This window comes from Corvus moneduloides, chromosome 24 (genome assembly GCF_009650955.1).
Source record: "Corvus moneduloides isolate bCorMon1 chromosome 24, bCorMon1.pri, whole genome shotgun sequence".
In the NCBI taxonomy this organism is placed as follows: Eukaryota; Metazoa; Chordata; class Aves; order Passeriformes; family Corvidae; genus Corvus; species Corvus moneduloides.
In genome coordinates, this window is record NC_045499.1 from 5,721,160 (window position 1) to 5,744,868 (window position 23,709).

General features: G+C 48.8%; 2 protein-coding genes across 9 annotated transcripts in view; one reads left to right on the top strand and one right to left on the bottom strand.

Annotated features, from left to right (window-relative positions):
* SRGAP2 (SLIT-ROBO Rho GTPase activating protein 2) overlaps positions 1-23,709 on the top strand; it is a 97,377-nt gene that overhangs the window by 45,161 nt on the left and 28,507 nt on the right. For 4 of the 5 annotated variants that reach the window (XM_032132732.1, XM_032132736.1, XM_032132735.1 and 1 more), the window contains 7 exons: positions 2,694-2,756; positions 5,651-5,866; positions 6,594-6,722; positions 11,573-11,797; positions 13,355-13,456; positions 14,276-14,473; positions 22,732-22,816. In XM_032132732.1, coding sequence (XP_031988623.1) covers positions 2,694-2,756; positions 5,651-5,866; positions 6,594-6,722; positions 11,573-11,797; positions 13,355-13,456; positions 14,276-14,473; positions 22,732-22,816 — 1,018 coding nt within the window. The remainder of the gene's footprint in view (positions 1-2,693; positions 2,757-5,650; positions 5,867-6,593; positions 6,723-11,572; positions 11,798-13,354; positions 13,457-14,275; positions 14,474-22,731; positions 22,817-23,709) is intronic. The other variant, XM_032132734.1, reaches the window with a different exon arrangement.
* LOC116455205 (cyclin-dependent kinase 18-like) lies at positions 15,996-21,230 on the bottom strand. Of its 4 annotated transcripts, XR_004244338.1 has the most exons (8): positions 20,754-21,230; positions 20,515-20,640; positions 19,238-19,294; positions 18,895-19,009; positions 18,697-18,791; positions 18,561-18,623; positions 16,874-17,719; positions 15,996-16,766 (listed from the first exon to the last, which is right to left on the bottom strand). XR_004244338.1 is itself a non-coding variant. In XM_032132737.1 (7 exons), the coding sequence occupies exons 1-7, from the start codon at positions 20,757-20,759 to the stop codon at positions 16,725-16,727; spliced, it is 504 nt and encodes a 167-aa protein (XP_031988628.1). In that variant the 5' UTR covers positions 20,760-21,230; the 3' UTR covers positions 15,996-16,724. The 4 variants fall into 4 exon arrangements, 3 of the variants coding, with proteins under 3 accessions (XP_031988628.1, XP_031988629.1, XP_031988630.1); XM_032132737.1 differs by lacking the exon at positions 16,874-17,719; XM_032132738.1 differs by lacking the exon at positions 15,996-16,766 and having other exon boundaries at positions 16,810-17,719.

Sequence of the window (23,709 nt, forward strand, 5' to 3'; positions counted from 1 at the left end):
AGGAGGGCTGGAACAAAGAGGCCGTTGAGGAGCTGGCACGGCCCGTGCTGGGAATTTATGTTGCAGCCAGGGGTGGCAGAACCTCCAGCCCTGCACATGGTGCAGATACACCCTGGAGTAACAAAGGAGTGTGTGTTCCTGCGTGTGCACTCGCAGGAACTGGGGAAAACCTTCATCTGCAGCCCATCAGTCCTGCCAGCTCCTGGGGTGGCTTCCTTGGGTGCTGCTGATGCTTTGCCAGGTTTGCAGAGAAAGGAAAGGTTTTTATGACCTCTCAGTGCCCAGCAAAGGTGAGGAGCTGCCCCACTCTGCCCACCCTCAGCTGTGCAGGGAGCTCCTGTGCTGTCTCCCAAGGATGCTTTTCCAACCAGATCATCTCCCAGATCTACAGGAGAAGGGTTTAACCTGATCAGATAAGGAGGAGACAGGGTTTCTGGGGACACCCCCTCTCCACATGCACACCCAGCTCATTAGTGGAGCCAATTAATTAAGATTTTGTAAGATTTTGTTGCACAAGCCTTTCCTCATGTTAAGGGAGGTACAGACGGACTTGGTTGCAGGTACAGCCAGGAGTAGATCACAGTAAAGCTGGTCAGAATATCTTTTATTTGTTGCTTTTTCCTGGAAGATTGTTTACAAAATGGATCGTTCTGCCTCTGCAAAGCACACAGAAAAACAGAGAAATACAGAACAATGTAGAATTTGCTGCTGAAATAGCAGTTGGTATCTGGAGACATTCACAACTGCCAGGACTGCTGTTGTCTTTCCTTGGCATGGATTTTATTCGTAATTCCATGGCACTTTCTGGCATGATGCTGGAATCTCCCATGCCTGCATGGCAGTGGGATCAGCAGCCTTTAATCTGCACTTTAAATTCCATGGGAGCTGAGGGAAGTTCTCTTCGTGCATCACCTCCACCTCCCTCCACTGCACTCAAGCAACAACTTTTTCCTGACATCCAATCCGTTCTGACTTCCCCAAACAAACCCTTCTGCTTCCTCCAATGTATTTTCATTTATCAGGGTCAGCCAGCTCAGCTTTTTTTTCTCCTAAATCTTTTTTTTTTTTTTTTTTTTTTTTTGGTGGAATCAGTGCAAGGAACAGTTTTACATTAACAGTGCTCATTGCGCCGCTCTTGTTGTGATGTCCCCTGTGATCTGTCTTACCTTCATCTTAATGGAAGGGTTTTTTCCAGTCCAGCAATCCAGCAGCTCCTTTCTTGAGAGCTCATTTGGAAGCACAAAGAGTTTGGTGTTTTGACAATTTGGCATCTTCTTTCCCCCTTCAACCTGAATCTACATTAAAATATTCGTTTTAATCTCTGTCGCATAATTGATGCTTCAGCAGTTTGTGCAGCAAATGAGCAATTTTTTTTAGTGCAAGAAATGAGCAAAATGGGCTGAAAAGAGCGGGGTGAGAGGCAGATGAGGGCCAGGCCAGGCAGTTCAAGCAGCACCAGGGAGCCTGTGGCTGGAAAACTCCTCCTGTGTGGAAAGTTCAGTGCTGAGGGCATTTCACACAGACCCAGGCAGTCGCTTCCATTAATCATCTCCACGTGGAGGAAAAGGCAGCCAGAAAACCCTGGCGACCCAGATGACTGCAGGGCTGAGCAGCAGCCTCAGCTCCTTCTGCTTCCAGAGGTGCAACTCCCGCGGGTTTGTTCCTACAAGCTCCCTCGGAGGTTGGGAATCACCAGCTCTTTGCTTTTCTCTAAATTAGAGGCTCCTCAGAAAAAGCTTTCCTTTGTCAGCATTTGTGTCAGATGCTCTTTTTTCCTGTGGCACCTAGGGAGCAGGGTGAGGAATATGGGATTGGAACACGTGGAAAATCCAGAGGGCTGGGCGTTGGATACTTGTGAATCCCATTGTGCTGCCAGCAGAGCAATTCCAGGCTGGTCTGAACCACAACTCCCCAAAATAATGAAAAGAAGTCTACAATAAAGCAATTTTCATCTCAGAAACACACTCTGAGCACTGCCAAACTGCACAGTATGGGGAAAAGAATAATTTAAATTTAAATCAGATAATCTTTCTCTTCTGGCTCTTTAATTTATCGGTGTGTTGTTGGTTTTCTTCTCATGGTTTAGCATTATCTTGACTTCCTGGGCAGAAATGTTGGTTTAAGCATGGGTTTGGCTGCATTGCCTCTTTATCTGTTTCTTTTCCTGAACGTTGTAGGCATAAATAATCTTGGATTTATCAAATTTGCTTGCCCCAGTAGATATTAAATGCTTGTAACGTGAGGGTTGGAGCGCGTAAACGCTGCCTTAGTGGGCAGCGAATGAGTAAAATCTATAAACTAAATTAAGTTATTCTTGTTACGTGGTGGTTTCCTTGTCCTGCCTCTCTTCAGCTTCCATACCAAGCTGTGCTGGATGCACAGTGTTGCTTGATCCTGTGAAAATGGGAAAATGGTGTATTTGCAGGCTTGAGAGTCGGAGATCTCAAGTTCTCTGGAAATTCCCACCTCTGTTCCATAAAGCTTTTCTGACTGTGCACTTCTAATATTTCGGTTTATTAATACTCCTGGTGCAATGTGACCCTGGGTGGCTCTGGGCTGGGCACTGATTGGATTTGCCAGCACAAACAGTGGTGCTTAATTGGGCCTAACTTATTTGTGGATGCTCCGTGCTCACTTCCTCTGCCTTTGCAGCTTCTTCCCCAATTAACTTTCATTTCTCTGTTCTGTTGCAGAGCAAGGAAGTGGGACTGCAGCTCCAGGAGGACTTGATGAAGGTCTTGAATGAACTGTACACGGTAAATCAGTGATTTCTTGGCATCTTCTCAGGCAGAAGGGAGAAGTGTTTGACTTCTCCCACCAAGGCTGAGAAAAGGCTGCAGTCCCTGCAGCTCGAGGTCACCTAAAAAGCTCCATAAATCCCATTTTTCCCCTCTGTCCTTGAGTTGTTTCAGCTCTCTAAGTGTTGGTTCCCCAAAGGTCTCACCTTCATGCCCATTTGTTCCTTTGCTGCAGTGATGGTTTGAAAAAGAGCCAGAGATAGGAGAGTTATTTCCAAATATGCCAAAAACCTTGGGGTTTGTGTGGTGTGAGCCTTCAGAGGCACCCACTGAGCTTTTTTTGTCCCTCAGCTCTCAGCAGAGCAGCTCCTTTTGGAGTCTGAGTTTCCCATCTGTGCTTTTTCCTTCTCAGTAAATCCACTGGAGACCCCAAGGAAGAGGTGAGGAGGAGGATGTGATCCCAAGGGTTCACGTGCTGCGTGGGGATTTTTCTTTTCCTCACGCAGACGAATGGAAAAGCCTCTTGCTTGATGTAAATTCTGCTTTCTGCAGCTGTTACTGAGCTAGTTCTCTTCTTTAAAAGCAGAACTCACTGTTCAGTTGCTCAAAATGCCTTTTATTTTGTCCTTCCTGGGTGATTTGCTGGGTCATGACACTGAGATGTGTGTTCTGGCCTTCCTCCTTCCAGAAGCTGACCCAGGGTTGTTTCTCAAGCCGTGGCATATTGACCCTGTGGGGGTAAAAATCAGTGTTACAAAATTTCCTGGGGTTCCCTGAAATTTCCTGTATCAGCAAAAGGTATAGAGGGAATTGTTTCTTGCAGTTTGTTACAATTAGAGCCTCAAAGCCAAATATTCAGGTAAATCAGCACTCCAGAAACTGTTTTCTATTTGAGGGCAGAATTGGCTCAACTTTTGAGTCATGTCATGGTTGGGATCCTAAGGAAGGACACAGATCTGCCTCTAAAAAGAGACTTTTAGGAACTAGATTAATTTCTAATCCGAGTTCAGGTGGCTCTGAAGTGGCTGGTGAGTGGAGTCTCATGGACAGGGGATCATTTCTGGGTGCCAGGCCCTGACAGGTCATTTTTTGAGCCAAATATTGAGTCCTGGTAATTCCTCTACGCCAGAAGGAAGAACTTCCAGAATTCAGCCTTTGCTAAACAAAGTGATGAAAGGCATTGGTATTTTTAATGTCAGTGCTGGGAATTTGAAATCTGTTTATTCATTCCTCCTGCTGCAGAACTCTGAATTGTCCCTTCACCAGAAAACCTTTTCCTTTGCAAAAAGCCACTTCTGATCATGCTAAAAAGATGCTTTTTGTTGGAATTAAAGCCACCCCACCAGTGGCTACGTTTAATGGTACTTTTAGAAATAATTCCACCTCTCTTTCTGCTGGATGTGGCGCTCAGTGGTCTGGGCTGGGTGACAAAGTGAGGATCAACCAAAGGCTGGATGATCTTGGAGGTCTTTTCCAACCTCAATGACTCCATAATTCCATATCCAAAGGATTGGCAGAATCCCTGCTTTTGGGCAAAATGGATCTGGGTGAAATCTTTACTTTCTCTGCACAAATAAAACACAGAGAGTTGTCCCAACCTGTAATTTTTTTGTCCTGTGCCATCTTGCCCTCAGCAGACCCCAGTGAGTCACCGGTGTCCCCACACCAGAGCCTGTGGCTGCCAACGTGGCCTAAAACCATTAAAAACCCATTAAAACTGGGATTTCTCCCTCTGCTTTCACTCTCTGCCAGCTCCACTCGGAGTGAGAGAGGAAAAGCAACTCCTTTGCATCTATTATTATCATTATAAACGCCTGCTTTATAGTCTGAGCATCTGCAGGGGCTGGGAGTGTGTGTGTGTAAATTATTCAGGATGTGTCTTTAGCACTGGCTGCAGTCACATTCCCTTTCATGTCTAAATCCAGAGTCTCTTTGGCTCTGGGAACCTCTGCTGATCACTGCACAGGGGGAGGGTGCAGCCCACTTGGGTAAAATCCTGTTATGTTGTGGTGCAAAAGAGCTCTAAACGGGTTTTCATCTGAGATAAATCAAATTATTCACAAGTGGGGCCTTTATTACTGCTGGAATGGGTGACTTTATGCAATTGTGCTTTTTTTTTTTTGCCCCCTGTGAGTGTTGTATCGTGTTTGTTTTGGTGTGGGATTCAAATTGCTTTGCATTTATGGATAAAAAACTGGTTTATGTCTCATGTCCTTTGGTTCTATTTGCATAACACAAAGCTAGACGTTCATATCATGTGAAACAAATGGGATTTTTGTGACTGGGGGGATATTTATCTATATTTACATATAAAAAATGTGCTATAATAAAAGTTGCTCATACAGCACAGGGTCCAGGTCTCCCTAAATGAAAGAACCACACTTGTTTATTAATTTTTTTATTACATAAGGTGCCCAGAAGTACTTTTATGTCCCAAATTTGATTTGAACAAATGGCACCTGAGTGGCTCTTGCAGCCACTGTGTTGAGGCTGGATTTACATCCTGTGATGTTTAAAGCACTGATTCACCCAGATGAAAGACTGATAGGCCTCCCTTCAGAAACCTTACCTGCTGATGAAAAGCTCTCATTTTCCTGGCATATCATTTTCTTTGAACAGTCAGGGAGGCTGGATTTAGTCTGCATCCTTTTTTTGATTTTCATGCCTCCTTTACTGGCTTGTGCAAGAAGGCACATGCCAAAGTCAAACAAAGCAGCAGCTGCAAAATCATCCACTTGGATTTCAGATTCGTTTTGAGAGCCACACTCGCTCAGGCACCTCCTGCCCTGCTTTTCTGACATGGGAAATTTCCCTGAGTGTGTTTTTCTCTGGTTCAGGTGTTTCAGACTAACAGCCAGCTCGGCCTTGCTGGGCCTTGCTGGGCCCTGAGTGTTGGTCGTCGTTCTCTGCAGGTGATGAAAACCTACCACATGTACAACGCCGACAGCATCAGTGCCCAGAGCAAGCTGAAGGAGGCAGAGAAGCAGGAGGAGAAGCAGATTGGGAAGTCAGTGAAACAAGAGGACAAGCAGACCCCGCGCTCCCCCGACTCCACCTCCAACGTCAAGTTCGAGGAGAAACACGTCCGGAGAAGCTCTGTCAAAAAAATTGAGAAAATGAAGGAGAAGGTACTGGCAGGGTGCACAGGAGCCACTGAGATCCCCCCTCACTTCCAAATCTCGTTCTTTGTGCTGGTTTCATTCAGCACTCAGCTGGAGGAAAGGCAGATCCAGCACCAGGTTTCCTTCAGGGCAGTCAGGTGTGCAGTTTGTGTCATCCCAGGGAATCCAGGCATGGCACAAAAAGCTGAAAGCAGGTTAGAGTGGGAAAGCAGAAGTTGCCTGCTTGGAATTCACGGTTACCATGATTATTTTTGTTGTCCAAAGCACGAGGCTGTGCTCCAGGGAGCCCAGCAATCCCAAACTGCCTTTGAGCAGTTCAGCTCTAAGGTTCAAGCCAGTAGAAGGGATGGAGTTATTTTCAAATGGATTTAGGCTCTGGAAGGACCAAGTTCAGGCCTTGGAAGAGGTGGGGTGCCTGTAGCGACCCTCAGACAGCCCATGGGCTTCTGTGGTGGTGCTGGAGCTGGGCCATAACCTCCTAAACCCACCCTGTTCCTTCATTCCTCCTTTAATCTTCCCCATCCCACAGTCTCAAGACTTTCAGTCCAGCATAGTAATGCTTAAACACATCTAAATAATTAATCTGCATTTCAAGTCTTGGAGTCCTGGCAAAACTGGAATTCAAAGGCAAAATCTGTGTGAGCAGAGTAAGATTTGTTCAGTGTTCTCCGGTGTTACCCAGCGTGCTGCTCACCTCTTCTAATGCTATATTCTGGTTTTTGTTGTCTTGCAGCGCCAGGCAAAGTACACAGAAAACAGACTGAAGGCAATTAAGGCAAGAAATGAGTATCTGCTGGCCCTGGAAGCCACCAATGCCTCGGTGTTCAAGTACTACATCCATGACCTGTCTGATCTCATTGATGTAAGTGCTGCTGGAACCTCCCACGTCCCTCTCCTCCCTCAGCATCCCCCCCTGCACCAGCACAGCTGGAAACCTCTGCATGGCTGGGCTGGGCAGCTTGAGGGGTGGCAGTGGCCTGATAATTGGTCATTAGGCTGTGACAAGAGCTTTTCTCAGGTGGCCACCTCTGTTACACAGACAAGGAACTGGGCACTGAGAGAGAAAAGGAGGAGCTGCTTAGTTAAAGTGAAACCCACGTTCAGTATCACACTGCTGCCTGACATTTTCACTTGACTATGAGTGAAAAGCAAACCTGCATGATTTTAACTCAGAAGTGCGTTTGAAAAAAAGATTTTTAACTGTAGAAACAGTACAGGAAATTTGGTAGAAGAGAGGGAGTTCAGAAATGTTTCCTGAAGCTGCTTTTAAGTGGTTTTGGAAAAGTCATAGAATCGTGGGATATTGTGAGTTGGAAGGGACCCACAGGGGTCATCCAGTCCAAGCCCTGGCCCTGCACAGACATCCCAAAATCCCACCCTGTGCCTGAGGGTGCTGTCCAAGCACTCCTGGAGCTCTGGAAGGTTTGGAGCAGTGCCCATTCCCTGGGGAGCCTGGGCAGTGCCCCAGCACCCTCTGGGGGAAGAACCTTTCCCTGATCTCCATCCCAAACCTCCCTGACACAGCTCCAGCCCTTCCCTAAGATCCCTTCCCTGCTCACCAGAATAGAATTCAATCCCTCCCCATTCAGGGGACAGCAATTCTGCTTTTGGTAAAACGCACTGTGAAAAAACCCCGAAATTCTGATTTTTGGAAACTCAGAAGAGCCAGTCAGGAATGCTGAGGTTATTCCCAAGGATGGAACCACCCCATCAGCCTGAACACACTGCGTGTGGGTCAGTGGCTCTGGTGGCTCCTGTTCCCCTTGCCAAGGCCATCCCTGCTGGAAGCACTTGGCTGCAGAGCCTGGAGGGAGCTGCTGTGGAGGAGCAGGGAGTGATGAGCACAAGAGTCTCTAGACACAGGCAATAAAGAGCACTCAGATCTCTATTAATTACTCAGCTATTAGAATAACCAGCAGTCTATAGGATACATTTATTCAGCTGATGATAAACTTGCCTGGAGTGCTTTTGTGCCAGGTGTTGATTTAAACCTGTCCTTTGGAGGTCAGGGCTGTCACTGAGAGCGGGCTTGAAAAATGCTGTTATTTCCAAATGTCGTGGTTTGCTGGATTGCTGCTCTGGAGAGGCCTGGTTTGTTTATTCCTCCTGCCTTTTTAGGAGCCCTGTTTTGGTTAACATTTGCTCAGCCTAAATTGCGTGGCTCTGGGTTTTTAGCAAATGAGAACTTCGTGTTTATATTTATATTGAAGCTACAAGGTTGGCATTAATTTCACCAGCATCAGCCTAATTTAATTGTTCTAATTTTATTCTTCTAAAGCCCTGTCTCTCAAGTCTCCCCCCAAATGCTGCACACGTGCCTGGTTCAGTTGTCTGTTCTTGGTGTATTTTCGTGGATCACAGGTAGCAGAGAATCTGTTTGGATTTCGCAAGCCCAGAACAATCTCTAAGCACAGAGCTGAGGTGTTTCCAGCAGGACAGGACAAACCTGGGGGACCCAGCTTGGAAGGAAGGGCTGCTCTCCCTGGGCAGTCCCAGCTGTGTCTGGGGCATGGCAGGCAGTGCTGCAGGACAAGAATCCAAACTTCTGCAGCCCAGGGGTTTGTCTGTCCCTAGAGAGGAGCCCTCGTGGCTCTGGGTGAGTTCCTGCCTGAGTTAACTCCCTTGGAGCATTCAGTTTAACACCACAAGTTGTCATCATCTTCAGAATAAAAGTGTTATCTGCTCTGTGTTCAGGCATGGAAAAAAGTGGGACTTGTCTGGGAGCGCAGGAGATGGAATTCAGTTATCTCGTTGTTAAGACACAGGGAAAATAGATTTATTAATGCCTTTGATCCTGAAGGATTGAAAATTAACAATTATAACCAGTGATAGTTATCTGAGCCATCTGACTTGAATAAAAATGCGATTTTTAAGCCAGGCTGTAATGCCTTCCCTCGATCTAATCATTTGATGATATTGAATTTTGAAATATAATATAAAAGTAATCTTCAAAGTCACTTACAAGGAGATTGTGTTAGGCCAAACAGCGTTAAACTTGTCATGTTTATCCAGCACGGTGTGTTCCCTGTGCAGTGTGCAGGGAAGGGTAGCAGGGAGTTAATTCTTTGTCCAGAGTTAAAAGCAATAAATTGTTTCTGACATAGCCCAGTAGTTTTGAATTTCCTGACTTTGGGGACTGAGGCAGCTCTTTGATGCTAATGAAATATTACAGTAATGGGGAAGTTTGCATTAACTCATATTTATAATAGGGTCACTAGGACAGGATTGGAAAAAAAGAGATAAAAATGTGTGTTTGAGTCCCAGAGCTTGCTTTGCTCTTCCAGGGATAGGTATTCTGTGAGATCTCCAGGATCTCATCATTCCCCTTCCAAATCTGAATTGCATTTTAAAACAAAGGGCTTTTTCCTCTTGAATCTTCTGGTTTTGAGGCCTGTTTGAAAGCTAACTGGCAAAGGGTTAATCAGCTGTCATGTTGGGAAGTGAATTTGAATGAGTTATCATTAAATTCTTATAAAAAATTGATTTCCTTCGAGAACGATTCCATCAAACATTTATATAACCCAGAAAAGGGATGGCAGGACTGGTGCATTTATAAACATGGAACACTGGACTTCAAAAAAAACCCTTTAAAGTGGGGGAGTGGGCTGGGAAACGTTTTCTGTTTCTGGCTTCAATAGCAAAGAGCCAGCACGTTTTGCCTGAGTGAGGTGAGGTGTGACACATTAACTTCCCTTTGGATTCCCAGTGCATTGGGGGGGACACTGGGAGGACAAACTGGTCACACTGGGAGGGTGCACAGCCGCCTGTCCCGCAGCAGGAGTTGTGTTCAGTTCTTGTCCCTGCAGTTCAGGAATGACAAGGAGCTGCTGGAGAGGGTCCAGCAGAACCCCCAGAGATGATCTGGGGTCTGGAGCATCTCCCTGATGAGGGGAGGCTGTGGGGCTGGGGCTGGTCAGCCCGGAGAGGACACGGCTGAGAGGGGATCCCATCAGCCCATACAAGGATCCCCAAGGGGTGTCAGGAAGGTGCCAGGCTCTGCTCGGCGACAGCACAAGGAGTAATAAACTACAACACAAGAAATTCCACCTCAACATGAGGAAGAACCTCTGTCCGTGAGGGTGGCAGAGCCTGGAACAGCTGCCCAGGGAGGGCCTGGAGTCTCCCTCTCTGCAGACATCCCAAAGCCACCTGAAGGGTCCCCTCCACGTGACCCTGCCTGGGACTGGGGGATCTCCAGAGGTCCCTTGCAACACCAAGAATTCTGTGAAAAGGAGCGAGTGCTGCTGTTAGATGTGAGCTGATCCTTGGCCCAACTCCATCTTTCCCCCCATGGCTGCAGGACCAGCCCTGCAGAGTGAGCAGTAGCTGTGAGTGCCTCTTGATCCAAGGCTGCCTCCACACGTGCAGATTCTCAATCAAGCCTCTTTTGTTTTGCTTTTTGTTTTGTTGTGGTGTTTTTTTTTTTTTCTTGGCTGGTTTTGTTCTTTTCTGATTGAATGTAAAGTCCCTTAATTCTCTGCCTCCAGTCCAACCAGCAACTGCAGCTCTTTTTCCAAGGCTCCACACCTGCCACAGCTTGTTTGGCACAAGAGCCAGGCTTCCAGCAGCACTCGGTGGCAGGAATTCTGTGGGAGCAGGGAATGGTCCAGCAGTTTCTCTTCCCTCTGGCCCCACCCCTCCTTCTTCTTTTTTCCCCCCTTTTTTCCTCTGCGTTTGCAAACAATGACAGTGATGAGACCCAAATGATGGGCGAGGAGGAGTTTTCATGTGAATTTTGCTTACAGAGCAGCACAGCAATGGAGCAGATGGTCTCTTTCTTTCCTTTCTGGATATTCTCCTAGTGGATGTAATCTTGCTTGTAATTCCAAGAAGGTGGGCTCCTTCTTGCTCACTTTATTAGATGGCTGAAAAATCCAGGCTGGTTCTGATCTAATGCTAATGAAAAGCTCCTTTTTTTTCCCCTTCTGAAACATGAAAACTTGGCTCTGCAGCCGTGGTGGAAATGAAGCTGCTTGATTGTCTCCCAGTGACATCATCCCAGTGTCAGCCATAGCCAGGAAATTCTTGACCATAACCACTTTCTGCTTCAAAGTTTTTTGCTCCTCTGTTTCACCCCAGCAATGAAATCATCCCAACTGGTGGCTGCTGGGTTTTGGATGACTCTCTTTTCATGTCCAGGTCATGCTCCTCCTTCCTGAAGTACTGGATGAAGCAGTTTGCTGGAATTACGGAATTATTTAGATGCAGATTTGTCTTTATAGATGATCCAAATCCTGTGTCTTGTCTCTCCAATAGCACTTCAGTGCCTTGCTTTCCTCTTCCTTTGAATAATGTCATTTAAGGATTTTGGAGTGTTTCCGTAGGAATCAGGACCCCTAGAAGTCAGGTTAGAATTTAGGGAATTACCCTGCCCTACTGCTGAACTTTGCCACTTCCTTTCTGAATGAAATGAGTCTCTAGTACTCCATGAAAAATGAGTCTCTTATAGTCCAGGAAAACTCCACAACCTGTTACAATACTTCAAGCTTGGTAATCAATTACAACACCGTGATAAAATTTGCATGGGGGTTACAGGTTGAGATGCTCTGTGCAGTCAGAGAGAGACGTGGGACCTCCCTGCCACCCAGCAGCAGGTGACAAAATACCCACAGCTTGTTCCTCATTTGTACAGCTCCTGCCTTTGGAAACATTCAAATCCCCATTCTGGAGTCTTATTCCCTTTATTCATAGAGAATTGTGTGTGTTTTCCAGCAGTGCTGTGACCTGGGGTACCACGCCAGCCTCAACAGAGCCCTGAGGACGTTCCTGTCGGCCGAGCTGAACCTGGAGCAGTCCAAGCACGAGGGGCTGGACGCCATCGAGAACGCCGTGGAGAACCTGGACGCCAACAGCGACAAGCAGAGGCTGATGGAGATGTACAACAACGTCTTCTGCCCCCCCATGAAGTTCGAGTTCCAGCCACACATGGGTGACATGGTCAGTGTGGGGCCCTCCTGCCGCTCTGCCTGTTTATCTCCCTCATTTTTGATAAACTGACCCACTCCAGGGCCGCCTGTTTGGCTCTTTTGGGAGCCTCAGAGCTGGGAGATGATGCAAAGATTAAGCAGGGGCTCATGGCAGAGATATCTAAATTTTAATTTTTTGGCTATCCAAGTTGCTGGAAGTGAAAATGCTTAGTTAGGTTCAATATTAAATGTGAGTAGGAGACACCTTCATTCAACCTACAGGTTAATCCCCAAGACAGCCTCTGAATTTTGAGATTTGAGGGGCCAACAGAAGAAACCTAAATGCTGTTTTTTTGCAGCATCTGAGTGTGCAATCTGAGAGTGCAAATGGTTTGTAGTGGTGCTTTTTGCCCCCTCCTTGTGAGACAGGGCTGTCAGAGGACTCTCCATTTTTGGCAGGGCAAATCCCTCTCCTCATAGGTTTATCAAGATGTGGTTGCTCAGCTGGGAGCTGTTGAAAGTCACACGAGCTGAAACTGGTTCTGAGCAGGAACACGTGTACAGTGTGACAATGTAGGTCAGTTGGTTGGATTTCTAGATCATCCCCCGAGCACAGACTGGAGGATGGTCTCTTGCAGCCTCTTCTTTTGGGCTGGGAATTACAGCCACTGCTCCAGGCTCTTCTTTGTCTCTCTCGTTTTAAGTGAAACCTTCAGACTGCAAATGACCTTTCCTGGATTTTTCTGTGTTTCTGATCCTGTAAGATTATGGGGAAAAAAAGGAATTACCTGCAGAGTCTCATTCAGGAGCAGCTCCCATTCACTGAATCATTTATCTTGCTGCTTCTCAAGGCCAGAGGAGTGTTTATAAATGCAGCTGATGGTCTTGTAGCAATGGTGCTGCACACAGCAGATTATATCAGACTATATGATGGTGTGTGTGCATGGGTGGGATAAAACTCCCAGTTTCAATTTCTGTCTCTAAAAAAACAGCCTCAGGCAGTGAGGTCAGTGTTTTCTTTTAAAAATCCCCACAAAACCCAGAACAAAATGAAAGGGAAAAGCTGCCCCGTGCTGTGGAATGAAGATCATTCTGAGCAGCTCAGGGAACCTCGGTGTTGTGGTGTCTGTGACAGGTCCCCAGCCTGTGCTGCTTTTATTTCAGCTCCCCTGGATTCATTCAAGAGTGACCTGTGCCTGTTGCTGTGCTGTGCAGGTGGTTCAGCTGAGCAATCCCCTGCCCCAGGGTGCCAGTCTGAAGCACTGCACCAAATTCTTGATTTTTGATGTGATTTATCCAAATACCTGGGATAAAGCACCTCCAGACTCCCAAAGCACACGACAAGCTAACATCCTGACATCACTGAGAGTAGCTGTTGTTTCCTGGCTCTTCTTTGATGTTGCCATCATCTCTTGCTCTCTGTTCAATCCTCTCAGGAAAGGAAATGCACTTTGGTAGAACCATGGACCTTCTTCCTCTGGTTGAAATCCAGCGCTGCCCGGTTTTAAAGCTCAGCACTTTGGAGAATGTTTGTGTCTGATAAATAAAGGAGTAATTGCGATGTCCTGCTGTGCTGTTTCTCTTGCAGGAGTCTCAGCTCTGTGCCCAGCAGCCAGTCCAGAGTGAGTTGGTGCAGAGGTGTCAGCAGCTGCAGTCCCGGTTATCGACGCTGAAGATCGAAAATGAAGAGGTCAGTTAATAACCAAAGTTCAGCAGCGGCTCTTAGCCACTTACTGGGCACTGGTTATGGAAGAATCTGGTTGTTGTCGTCCTTTTTTATCAACACTTGTGTTAAAATTCAAGGCCAAGGCATCTTGTGCATTAATTAGTGGGGGATCTCACAGGAAGGTTGGGGGTATGGAGAGAATCCTTTAAAATACCTCCCCATATCTCTCTTCCCATCCTTAACTTGATAAGACTGGCTGTGGTGCAGAAGTTTTATTTGGATAGCAAAGGGAAAAGGAGGAATTTAATGTTTTGAAGTGAGTTTGCATAACCTGAGTAAAGTGATTTTTGTTCACTTGGCCATTCAAGATGAGAAGAAGATGACATGAATGGGGATCTAATCTCTGCACCTCTGTGCTCAGGAACTTCTGGGCAAAATTTGCAACTCCTTTTATGTCTATAAAGTCGATTCTGGCCTTCAGTAAAAACGTGCAGTGCAGCAGAGTCCTGTTTGTAATTAACATCTGATGCCCAGTAGTTGCAGAAGACAATTAGTTCAGCTCTCTTTGCTTTGAGGTTAAATTTCTTTCCATCTCCTCCTGATCCCAGCCTGAGAGATCACAACTGCGATCCTGGCACGGAGTCCTGGCAGGTTCAGGGTGCTGCCAGCTCTGTGCTTGCATGGACTGTGCTGTTAATGAGCCAAAATTAATTACAGCGCACAGGGTGTGAAACCAGTAATATCTGTTTATTAGTGAAGTGCTCCAGGGGACTTTGCTACCTCTGTTGTTTACTTACAACATAAAACCTTCAGGTTTTGAGTTCTCTGCTTCTTGCTGGGCAGGTTAAGAAGACGATGGAAGCCACACTCCAGACAATCCAGGACATTGTCACGATAGAGGACTTTGATGTCTCTGACTGCTTCCAGTACAGCAACTCCATGGAGTCTGTGAAATCCACGGTGTCGGAAACGTTCATGAGCAAACCCAGCATTGCCAAGAGACGGGCAAACCAGCAGGAGACTGAGCAGTTCTACTTCACAGTAAGGGGCTGATTCGTAGGAATTTAGGAATTTTTTTTCGTTTGGGGAATTCTCCCCTCTGAGGGTGGGCAGGCCCTGGCACAGGGTGCCCAGAGAAGCTGTGGCTGCCCCTGGATCCCTGGAAGTGTCCAAGGCCAGGAGGGGCTTGGAGCAGCCTGGGACGGTGGAAGGTGTCCCTGCCCATCCCCTGGATGATCTTTAAGATCCCTTCCATTCCAACCCATTCCATGATTCTGTAATTTTCAGTGTGATCTGTTCAGAATTCTCCTCACAAGAGAGTGCAGAGTGATGCTCTTGTCTAACAAGAGATGCTTCTCTCTTTGCTTTTGGGCGAGCAGAAGAAGTGTGTTGGGGTTCAAAACTGTGTGCTCTCAATTCTCTGCAAATATTTTGGGATACCTCTGTTGATGCAAACGTAGTCTGTGGGTAAATTGTGTCAAATTTGATTTCTTCTGCATCTGAAAAGGAATTTTCTGAGAAAAAACCTAATAATAGCTTGTAAACATCAAATTTCAAAGCTAGTGCAAACTAAAAGAACATTTAGCTCTTTCATTTTTTGTTATTACCATCTTACAATTTCAGCCTGCAGAAGCTTTTCATTGAGTTGGTTCTTTCTAAAAGATGCTAAGAGCTTTCTGATACTGAATTTCACACCAGACTGTCTATTTCCTACATCAGACTTATGTTAAACTGTTGAATTTGTTTCCAATTTCAAAATATTTCAGGGTAGCAGATGAAAATCATGGATTTTACCCTGGTTACTTTGTCATTCCCTTGGGCATCCTTCACCACCTTCTTCCCAGAATGGTGTTGCTCATTAAAATCTGAACTTTCTGTGCACTAACTTGGCAGCATGGTTCATTAGGCCTTGGCTTAGAAGAATCCAAAATCCTTCGCTGAAGGTGAATCTGGCTGTTGAGAGAAGGGGGTGGAGAAGCTGCTTCAAGAAGGGATTGACCACCCTGCCCAGGGTTATGGAACTAGAAAAGTGATTTTTAATTGAACTCTGAGCATTCCCTCTCCAGAGAGGGCTATTTCGAGTTCAAATAGGAGGAGGAGGAATCCAGGGCTTAATTTGGATAGGATATTTCTCCCTTTCATGTTGTTGGTGTGGTGTTAGAGAGAGACCCTCTTTAAGCAGCCTGATCAGATGCTGCATTGATCTGCTATTGACCAGGCTTATAAATAGCCTTGATAAGGATTTCCAGCTCTGAATCTCCCAGGGGCAGCTTTTTCAGTGTCTGAGAAAACCCTCAGATGGGTATTAATGAGCCTTGAGGGCAGAGCTTTGTGTAGGGGATAAAAACAAAGTGCAGTGCAGAAGTGAGATTTAATTCCCTTTTACCTCGTGATGTGCTGAGTGCTGAGGGGTAGGAACTGTAAGAAAAAAGCTGATTTAAAAGAATATTCCATATTAATGTGACAGAGGGAGGAAATTCCATGTGCTGCATTCCTAGGCAGAGCTTTTGGGTAAATACAGTGATGGCAGCATGAGAATTTAGTGGAAGGATCCTCACTGGAGTTATCTCCAAACTGGAATAATGTTTATTTCCACTGGAGGCACATCCCTGCACGCCGGTGCTGATGGATCTCTTGGTGGGCTTTGAAGGCAGATTTGTATTCAGGGTAATTTAAACTTCCCTGTGCCAGTGGAAAGCAGAGGGGGGAAGGTTGGGCTCAGCACTGGGCTGCTGCAGGTGGCTGAGGCAGGGAAGCAGCAGCAACTTCAGGGAGCCAAAATCCAGGGATGTGCCGCTGCTGCCATGGCTACAGCCCTGCTTCCCGAGCCAGGGATCCGGGCAGAGCTGCCCATCAGGGCACAGCTGGCACCCAGCTCCACCTGGGCAGTGGGAAGGGGGTGAATGATTTCATTCTTTCCCCTCTAAACCGGCATAATTTTAGTTCTTAGGCAAAATGTTATTTTTTACCTCTGGAAAGAGGAGGAGCCAGAACAACGCTCGTTGTGTGAAGTGCTTTAGGATTAATGCAGATTCATTTTTGCCAAGACCTTTAAGACATGGAGAAATGTGGTGTAAAATCCTCCTGCCCCTGAGTGGTGCAGCAGTGGCAGCTGGGGGTGTCCTGGTGGTGCTGATCCCATGGGAAGTGGATCCAATTCCCCCATTGTGATGCTGATCCCATGGAAAGTCAGATCCAGTTCCCCCATCCTTCAGTCGAGTGCCTGGTTTGGAATTATTCTTGGAGGGGTGAGAGAGAGGAAAATCCCTGAGTTTTCCTGACTGGAGACAGATCAGGATGTGGAGCAGTGGCAGAGGTGTTTCTTCCTTATAGCCTGAAAAGGGAGGAAAGCACAGTCCGGTTTGGGTTCTGCTTCATCCCATGTGCAACTGGTTCTGACTGGGAAACTCCTGCAGGGCCTTTGGGCTCAGAGGTGCCCACCTTGCTTGGTTTTGTAGGTGCAGAATGCTCCTGGCTCTGACTCCCAGCTGATCTTCACCTCTTAATTGTCACCGTGCACCAGTGATGTGGCTCGAGGACGTTTCTGCTGCTCTGTTCTGGTTGCGCTTAGCCCGACCCCAGCTGTGCTCTGCCCCATATGAAATCCTCAGGAGTTCTCCTGTAGTTTGATTTTTTTTTTTTTCCTTTGACTGTTTCTATGACACCAAAAATCCAGGGCTAATGGATCTTTGTAATTCACTGGGGAAAGCCTGAAGCTTTATTTTGAAATTAATTTTTTTTCAGCAGCATCCTTGCATCAGGCAGGGAACAGAATGTTAGGCATGAGGAAATACTAAAAAAACCACGAGATTCTGCACTGGATGGGAACATCTTTTTCTCCTTTAAAGCAACCCCTGGTACCTGTTGATGTTTTTAATGACCTCGAAGCCAGAGCCTTGCAAGTCCCAGCGAGTGCCTCTGCCCTGCCCTGCCTGCAGTCACCTTAGGCTGGGCTTAAGTGGTTAGATCTGCTTCAATGGGGAGCTTAACTCTGCCAAGACGAGTTGATCTGCTATCTTTAAGCTTCTGTTTGCAGCTGAGCCTTCCAACCCTCCTGTCCCTTCACCTGAGCGTGACTCTGAGACCCCCAGAACCTGATTTATCCTCAACCGCCCCCACTTCAGACTGGTTCTTTTTGCAGTTTATACTCACCATGTTTTCTCCTGCAAAAATTTAACTGATTGAGAAAAATGTACAGTTAGGGCTTGGCAAACAGATTCTACAGGGAAATTCTCAAAAAAAATTTAATTAATTTTTCAAAGCGGTGATCGCGCTTCCTGTTTTCCTCTAAAACAACAACAAAAGGTTGAAATATTAATAAAGGAAGCAGGAAATGCTGAGACTTTCCAAAGGGACTTAATTCTTATGAAATGTTTCTTTCAATGTTGTCAAGCAAGGGGACATAAAACACAGGCTTTTGGCAGTTAATTAAAGCCATTTTTGTTTGTTGTGTCAGTGCACACAGGGCTGGGGAGCCCACAGGGGAAGCTTCGTTAGTTCCTGGAAGGTTTTCCCTCACCCTCATACAGTGTGTGTATATGTTTCTTTCTTTCTTTCTTTCTTTCTTTCTGTATATATTCCTTTTTGACACTTTGCTGCTCCTGCAAAGGCCAAGCAGGGTCCAGGCACTCGTGTTGTTAAAAATATTCATTTTTACTTGAAGGATTTGCAGTCTTACTGTGCAGATCAGAGCTGGAGGGAAGTGGATTGAATTGGGGAAAGCTGGAAGTGTCCAAGGCCAGGCTGGACAGGGCTTGGAGCAACCTGAGAGGGTGAAAAGTGTCCCTGCCCATGGAACTGGATGAGCTTTGAGGTCCCTTCCCACCCAAACCATTTGAATATTTGATTACAACAAGAGCATTTCATTATTAGACCAAAACCCTCTGTCTGTGTTCATTCTGCTGGCTGAATTTTTAACATCTCTCATGATTCCAAAGAGTGATCTGTGATAACTTGCAGAGTTTGTGCTTTTGAGTGTGAACATGTCCCATTTGTGATGTGGACAGCCCCTGTACAGCAGAATATTGCACATGCTGCAGCTCAGTGAAGATGTCCAAGCTCCCCCAGCCCCAAAACACCCCCACCCAGGATGAGGGACGGGGCAGGGGGTCCCGGGCACCCCCCTCACCTTCACATTGTGCACACTCATCAGGTTCCCGCAGTTCTCCAGGTACTGCTTGAGGTCGTTGTCCTGCAGCGGGAAGGACACGTCAGTCTGTCCTTCCCTTGTCCCCCCCAGCCCCCAGAGAAGCCCCCAGACCCACCAGGTACTCGAAGACGAGGGTGAGGGAGCGCTCGGTGTGGATGATGTCGTGCAGGGTGACGATGTTGGCGTGCTTGAGGTTCTTCAGCAGCGACACTGCGGGGACAGCGGGGTTGGGGCAGCAGGAACAGGGGCTGAGCACGGGCACAGCCATCCCAAATCCTGCTGGGACCCTGGGGAAGGCCCCTCCCGGCCTCACCTTCCCGGATGGCCGTGCAAGGAGCCCCCTCCTCGTGCTCCAGGCGGATTTCCTTCAGCGCCACCAGGTTTTCCGTCAGTTTGCTGCGGCCCTTGAACACCGTGGCGTAGGTGCCCTGGCAGGGGACAGGGGACACAGGCCATTTCCCAGGGTGGCACAGCACTGGTGTCCCCAAAACATCTGGGGGAAGGACCACTTGAAGTGACCGACCGCACCAGGTCTGAACCCCACGAGAAAGACTTGGTCTGAAAATTTCTGGATATTGAAGATTTTTGCCCTTTGCACTTGGAGCTGCCCTTTGAATTTCACTTAATTCCTTACAGGGGTGTCACACACTACTCACCTCTCCCAGTTTGTCCAGTTTGACGTAGGTTTCCAGCTTCCCAAAGCCGATATCTGACTGTGGGAGAGACAGGAAAACATCACTGGGGAGGGGGGGCCTCATCCTGGGATGGCTTCACCTCCAGAGGGGTTTCCAGGGACACTGGGCACTGACATTTGGGATTTTTACTCCATTTACTGCCCAAACCCTCTGCGTATCCCGGGAAAAGCCGTGTCCCGAGCAGAGGAATGAAGGTGCTGGAGCCCGAGGTGCTGCACAACCCCCAGAGCCCCATTCCTTATTCTCGAGAGGACGAGAATATTAACGACACATCACCCTGGCGGGGTCTGTTTTATCCTCAGGCGGCACAGGCAGGTGAATTCCAGCTCTCCTTCCCTCCTCCTGAACGGGCACCTCGGATCCCGAGATGCCTCCTGCGGCCTGGCTGTGGTACCTGGGCAGCTCTGAGCACACCTGGAGGTGCACACAGAGGTTTTTGCTCCTGCTCTGTTGTACTCAGAGTTTTTGCTCCAATTTCTGCTGCTGCTCTGCAGCAAAGAAACCGAAATGGCACCGCTGAAGCAAAGGCTGATTCATTATTTATCCACATTTGCATTTCCAGTGGCAAGAGGCTCCGGCTGAATCGCAGGAGGGTTTTCCTTCTCCTCCCTCTGGGAAGGAGCCAGGCCGAGAGGGCAGCCAGGTGTGCTCAGGGGAGTGAAGGAAGGTGGGAATGGCACAGCAGGTGCAGATCTCAGAATCCCAGGATCACTGAGGCTGGAAAATCCCTCCGGGATCATCGAGTCCAAGCTGTGCCCGATCCCCACCCTGAGCACCGAGTGCCACGTCCAGGTGACACCTCCAGGGATGGGCACTCCAAACCTCCCTGGGCAGCCCCTGCCAAGACCTGACCACCCTTTCCATGAGGAAATTCCTCAGGGAACTTCCACCCTGAGCCTCCCCTGGCCCAGCCTGAGGCCGTTCCCTCTCCTCCTGTCCCTGTTCCCCGGGAGAAGATCCCAAATCCCCCCCGGCTGCCCCCTCCCGTCAGGGACCTGTGCAGAGCCAGAAATTCCCCCTGATCCCCCTTTTCTCCGGGCTGAGCCCCTTTCCCAGCTCCCTCAGCTCCTGCCGGTGCTGCTGGGGGTGTGCAGGAAGGGCTGGGGCTGGGCAGGGACGTGAGGGGACCTCAGTGAGCCCGGGGCAGCCGGCCCAGCACGGCCCAGCACGGCCGGGCCCGGGTGTCCGTTCGGGAGGGGCCGGGCCGGGCGCTGCCCCTGCGGCTCGGGGCCACTTACGAGGGAGGCCCGCCGGGACATCCTGCTCAGGGGCTTGGGGAGCTCCGGGCTCTCCATCTGCAGCTTCTGCAGGAACTCGGGGGGCAGGCGGATGTCCATGGGCAGCGAGAGGCGCTTGCTGACGTCCTGCAGGGAGGGGACAGAGGACAAGTGACATCCCGAGCCGCAGCCCGGCCCTTCCAGCCAGCGGGGAGGCGACAGCCAGAGGTGCCCGGGTCCCCCCTGCCCCCAGCACTTGCCTCCATGGAGAAGCGGCGCTGGCCGTGGTTGCGGTAGCGCACGGCCGCCACCGGGGACCGGCCCTGCCCCTCCGGCGGGGACACGGGGCTGCCGTCAGCTGCCAGGTCCCTGCCCAGCTGCGCCAGCTGCAGGTGCCCCTGAGCCAGGTCTGGGGACAGAAGGGAAGCACAGTGAGCGGCTGCAGCGGCGGCACAAGCCGCGAGGAGCGGGGGCGGGGCAGGGCTGCTCCGGGGACACGGGAATCTCTACGGCCTTCTCTGTATCCCCAGGGAATTCTGCTTTTTGCTCCAGATTCCTGGTGCCTCCCCACCCACAGCACTCCCAAAGCACGCCCTGCCACGAGGGTCTCTGCCGGGGGGAGCTGCTCCCCACCCAGCGATCCCAAATCCCATCCCAGTGCTCCGGGAAAAATTCAGCCCGGATTTCTCCCGCGGTACGGCATGGGGAAAGCCCGGACTGGATTCTCCCTGGAGTACGGAATGGGGGAAAACCCGGACGGGAGTTTTCCCGGAGTACGGAATGGGTTCAGGGGAAAACCTGGACTAGATTTCTCCCGGAGTACAGAATGGACTCAGAGGAAAACCCGGATTGGATTTTTCCCGGAGTACGGAATGGACTCTTGGGAAAACCCGAACTGGATTTCTCCCGGAGTACAGAATGGACTCAGAGGAAAACCCGGACTGGATTTTTCCCGCAGTACGGAATAGACTTTCCCCCTTATCCATTCCGTACTCCAGGAAAAGCCCCGTCCGGTTTCCCCCTTTCCCTGCAGCGCCCTGCGGCGGCACCGCGGGGTTTCTCGGGGATGAGGATTCGCCTTCCCAGCTTTATGTTCCCAAGTGTTTGAGGCAAAACAACCCTTCAGGAACACCGAGGTGCCCATTCCTGGCTCTGGATCCCTCGGTGCCGGGCCAGGAAAGCAAAACAGAAAGAGGAAGGAGCCCTTCCTCGAGGAGTTTACACACACAGGCCTCACGTGCCCTGGGAACCGCCAAACCCCCCGGAACCCGGATGTTTTCCTGCCGGGATGGGAGCGTTCGCTTGGTTAGGAGTTCTCCTTTTGGTTTTGGTTTGTTTGGTTGCTTTTCCTCTTGAGGAATTCTCCCCCTGCGTGTTGCTAGGAGGCAATAACGCCTGGAAACTTCAGCGAGACAAAAGCCCAGGCTCCAGCTCAGGGCGGGGTGCGGCTGCTCCGGCTTCACCTGCGGGTTTCTCGCGGCGGCGGAGGTGCCGCGGGATTCGGACTGGGAAAAGTCAAACTGCTCTGAACTGCAAGATAAGAGGTGAAAGAACTGAAAAAAAACCCTCCCAGCATTTGCAGAGCTGTGAAAAATCAGGGAGCAGCGGGAAAAATGCCTGCGCGGGTGTACAGTATTTCACCACAAGAGTAAATCTGAACCTAAATAATATCTTTATTTGTTTTGTCCCGCGCCCCCTGTGCAGCCCTGTGGATCATCCAGCGCGGAGGCAGACGCAGGGTTTGACAAGTAAAGTGGGGTGAGAGAGGTTAAGTGAGAGAATAAGCACAGTAGCAGCCTTTTAGTTGGTTAAAACAAATTGCTCATTCAGCTGCCCGTGATGTGCAGCCCCAGCCCGCCCTGCCTGCAGAGGGGTGGATGGCAGCTCCTCTGGTGGCTTAAAAGATGCCAGACGTTCAGCTAGTCCCACAGTGGAACAATGGAAATTGCCCTGAAGATCGAGAGTCACAGAATTACAGAATTGTTAAGGTTGGAAAAGGCCTCTGAGATCATTGATGCAAACTTGGTTGGGCTCGAAATATGGGTGGACTGAGCTTCAGACTTGCCCAGATGCATAAACCAGGACTTAGTTCATCCTTTAACCGTGAATTTCAGTGTTTTTCTGTCACTATAAACTTCAGTGTCACTCTGCCCTCATGTTCACAAATCCAGCAGCCCAAAGACTCGATCAGAGAAGTGAATTGTCCACTCACCATCCTGTTTTTTGCCACCTCCACAGAAAATGAAGGAGTACCTGGAAGGCAGGAACCTGATCACGAAGCTCCAGGCCAAGCACGACCTTCTCCAGAAGACCCTGGGAGAAAGTGAGTGTGGGTCCCCCTCGCAGCTCTCAGCCGGGCTGTGGCTGTTGGGTTTACTGAGTTCCTCAGCTGAGGGCGGCAGCCCTGGATGCAGAGTGGCCGTGCTCGAGTTTTCTGAATTGATTCCTCTGATCTGCATGAGAGAGAAGCCAAATGACCCCCATGGCTGCTTGATGAAGGGTGAACACCAGAATGCTTAACGAGGCACTCGTGTGCATCACTGGTTTGTTGCAGTGGGGCTGTGCTGCCCCCTCCTTCCTCCTCCCCTCCTTCACACCCATCCTGGTTATCACTTAATGATCTCTGTTGGGCCAAACCTGGTGATTTACTGATGAATTCAGAATTATTGATGGGCTGGGCCTTCATTTGCCTGGCAGTTTAGCTGCTCCTCACCTCTGTGGGTTCAACCCGGACCAAACCAACGTATGGAGCCCAGGCTTTTATTAGGAGAAGAACAAACAAATTTCAGAGCATGTAAAATATGTTGCCTGTCTAGAGGGCATCAGTCAGGGGGCAGCAGCCAGAACTGAACATTCATTTGCAGTTAGAGTCAGAACAAAGGCAGATTTCTTTCCCTTCATGGTATGGGCAAATCCTGTTGGCCAAAAACACTTCAACTATGCATCCAAGTTTCCATAGAAACCTGCCTGCCTTGTATTTGCAGAGGAGAAGGTTTTAACAGTCTAAATGTCAGGTCAAAAAATGGCTCAGCTCGTTCTGAGTTCGTGTCTGGAGCAGGGCTGGTGTTGGGCTGTGACTGAGCTAGACTCCCCACAGCTCGTGGTGTGCAAATCTGCTGGATGAAAACTTAACCAGCATGTGGGCTTTGAAGTGCTTTGCTTTCAGTTTGAAAATGCTCTGTAAAACTAAAATACTTCTTGCTGCAGTAATTAAGA

What these genes read in the sequence shown, in the direction of transcription:
- LOC116455205 (XM_032132739.1), bottom strand. An exon ending in TGTCCCGGCGGGCCTCCCTC is followed by an intron (nt 19,295 to 20,514) that starts GTAAGTGGCCCC and finishes TCTCTCCCACAG; the next exon opens with TCAGATATCGGCTTTGGGAA. An exon ending in AACTGGACAAACTGGGAGAG is followed by an intron (nt 19,010 to 19,237) that starts GTGAGTAGTGTG and finishes GTCCCCTGCCAG; the next exon opens with GGCACCTACGCCACGGTGTT.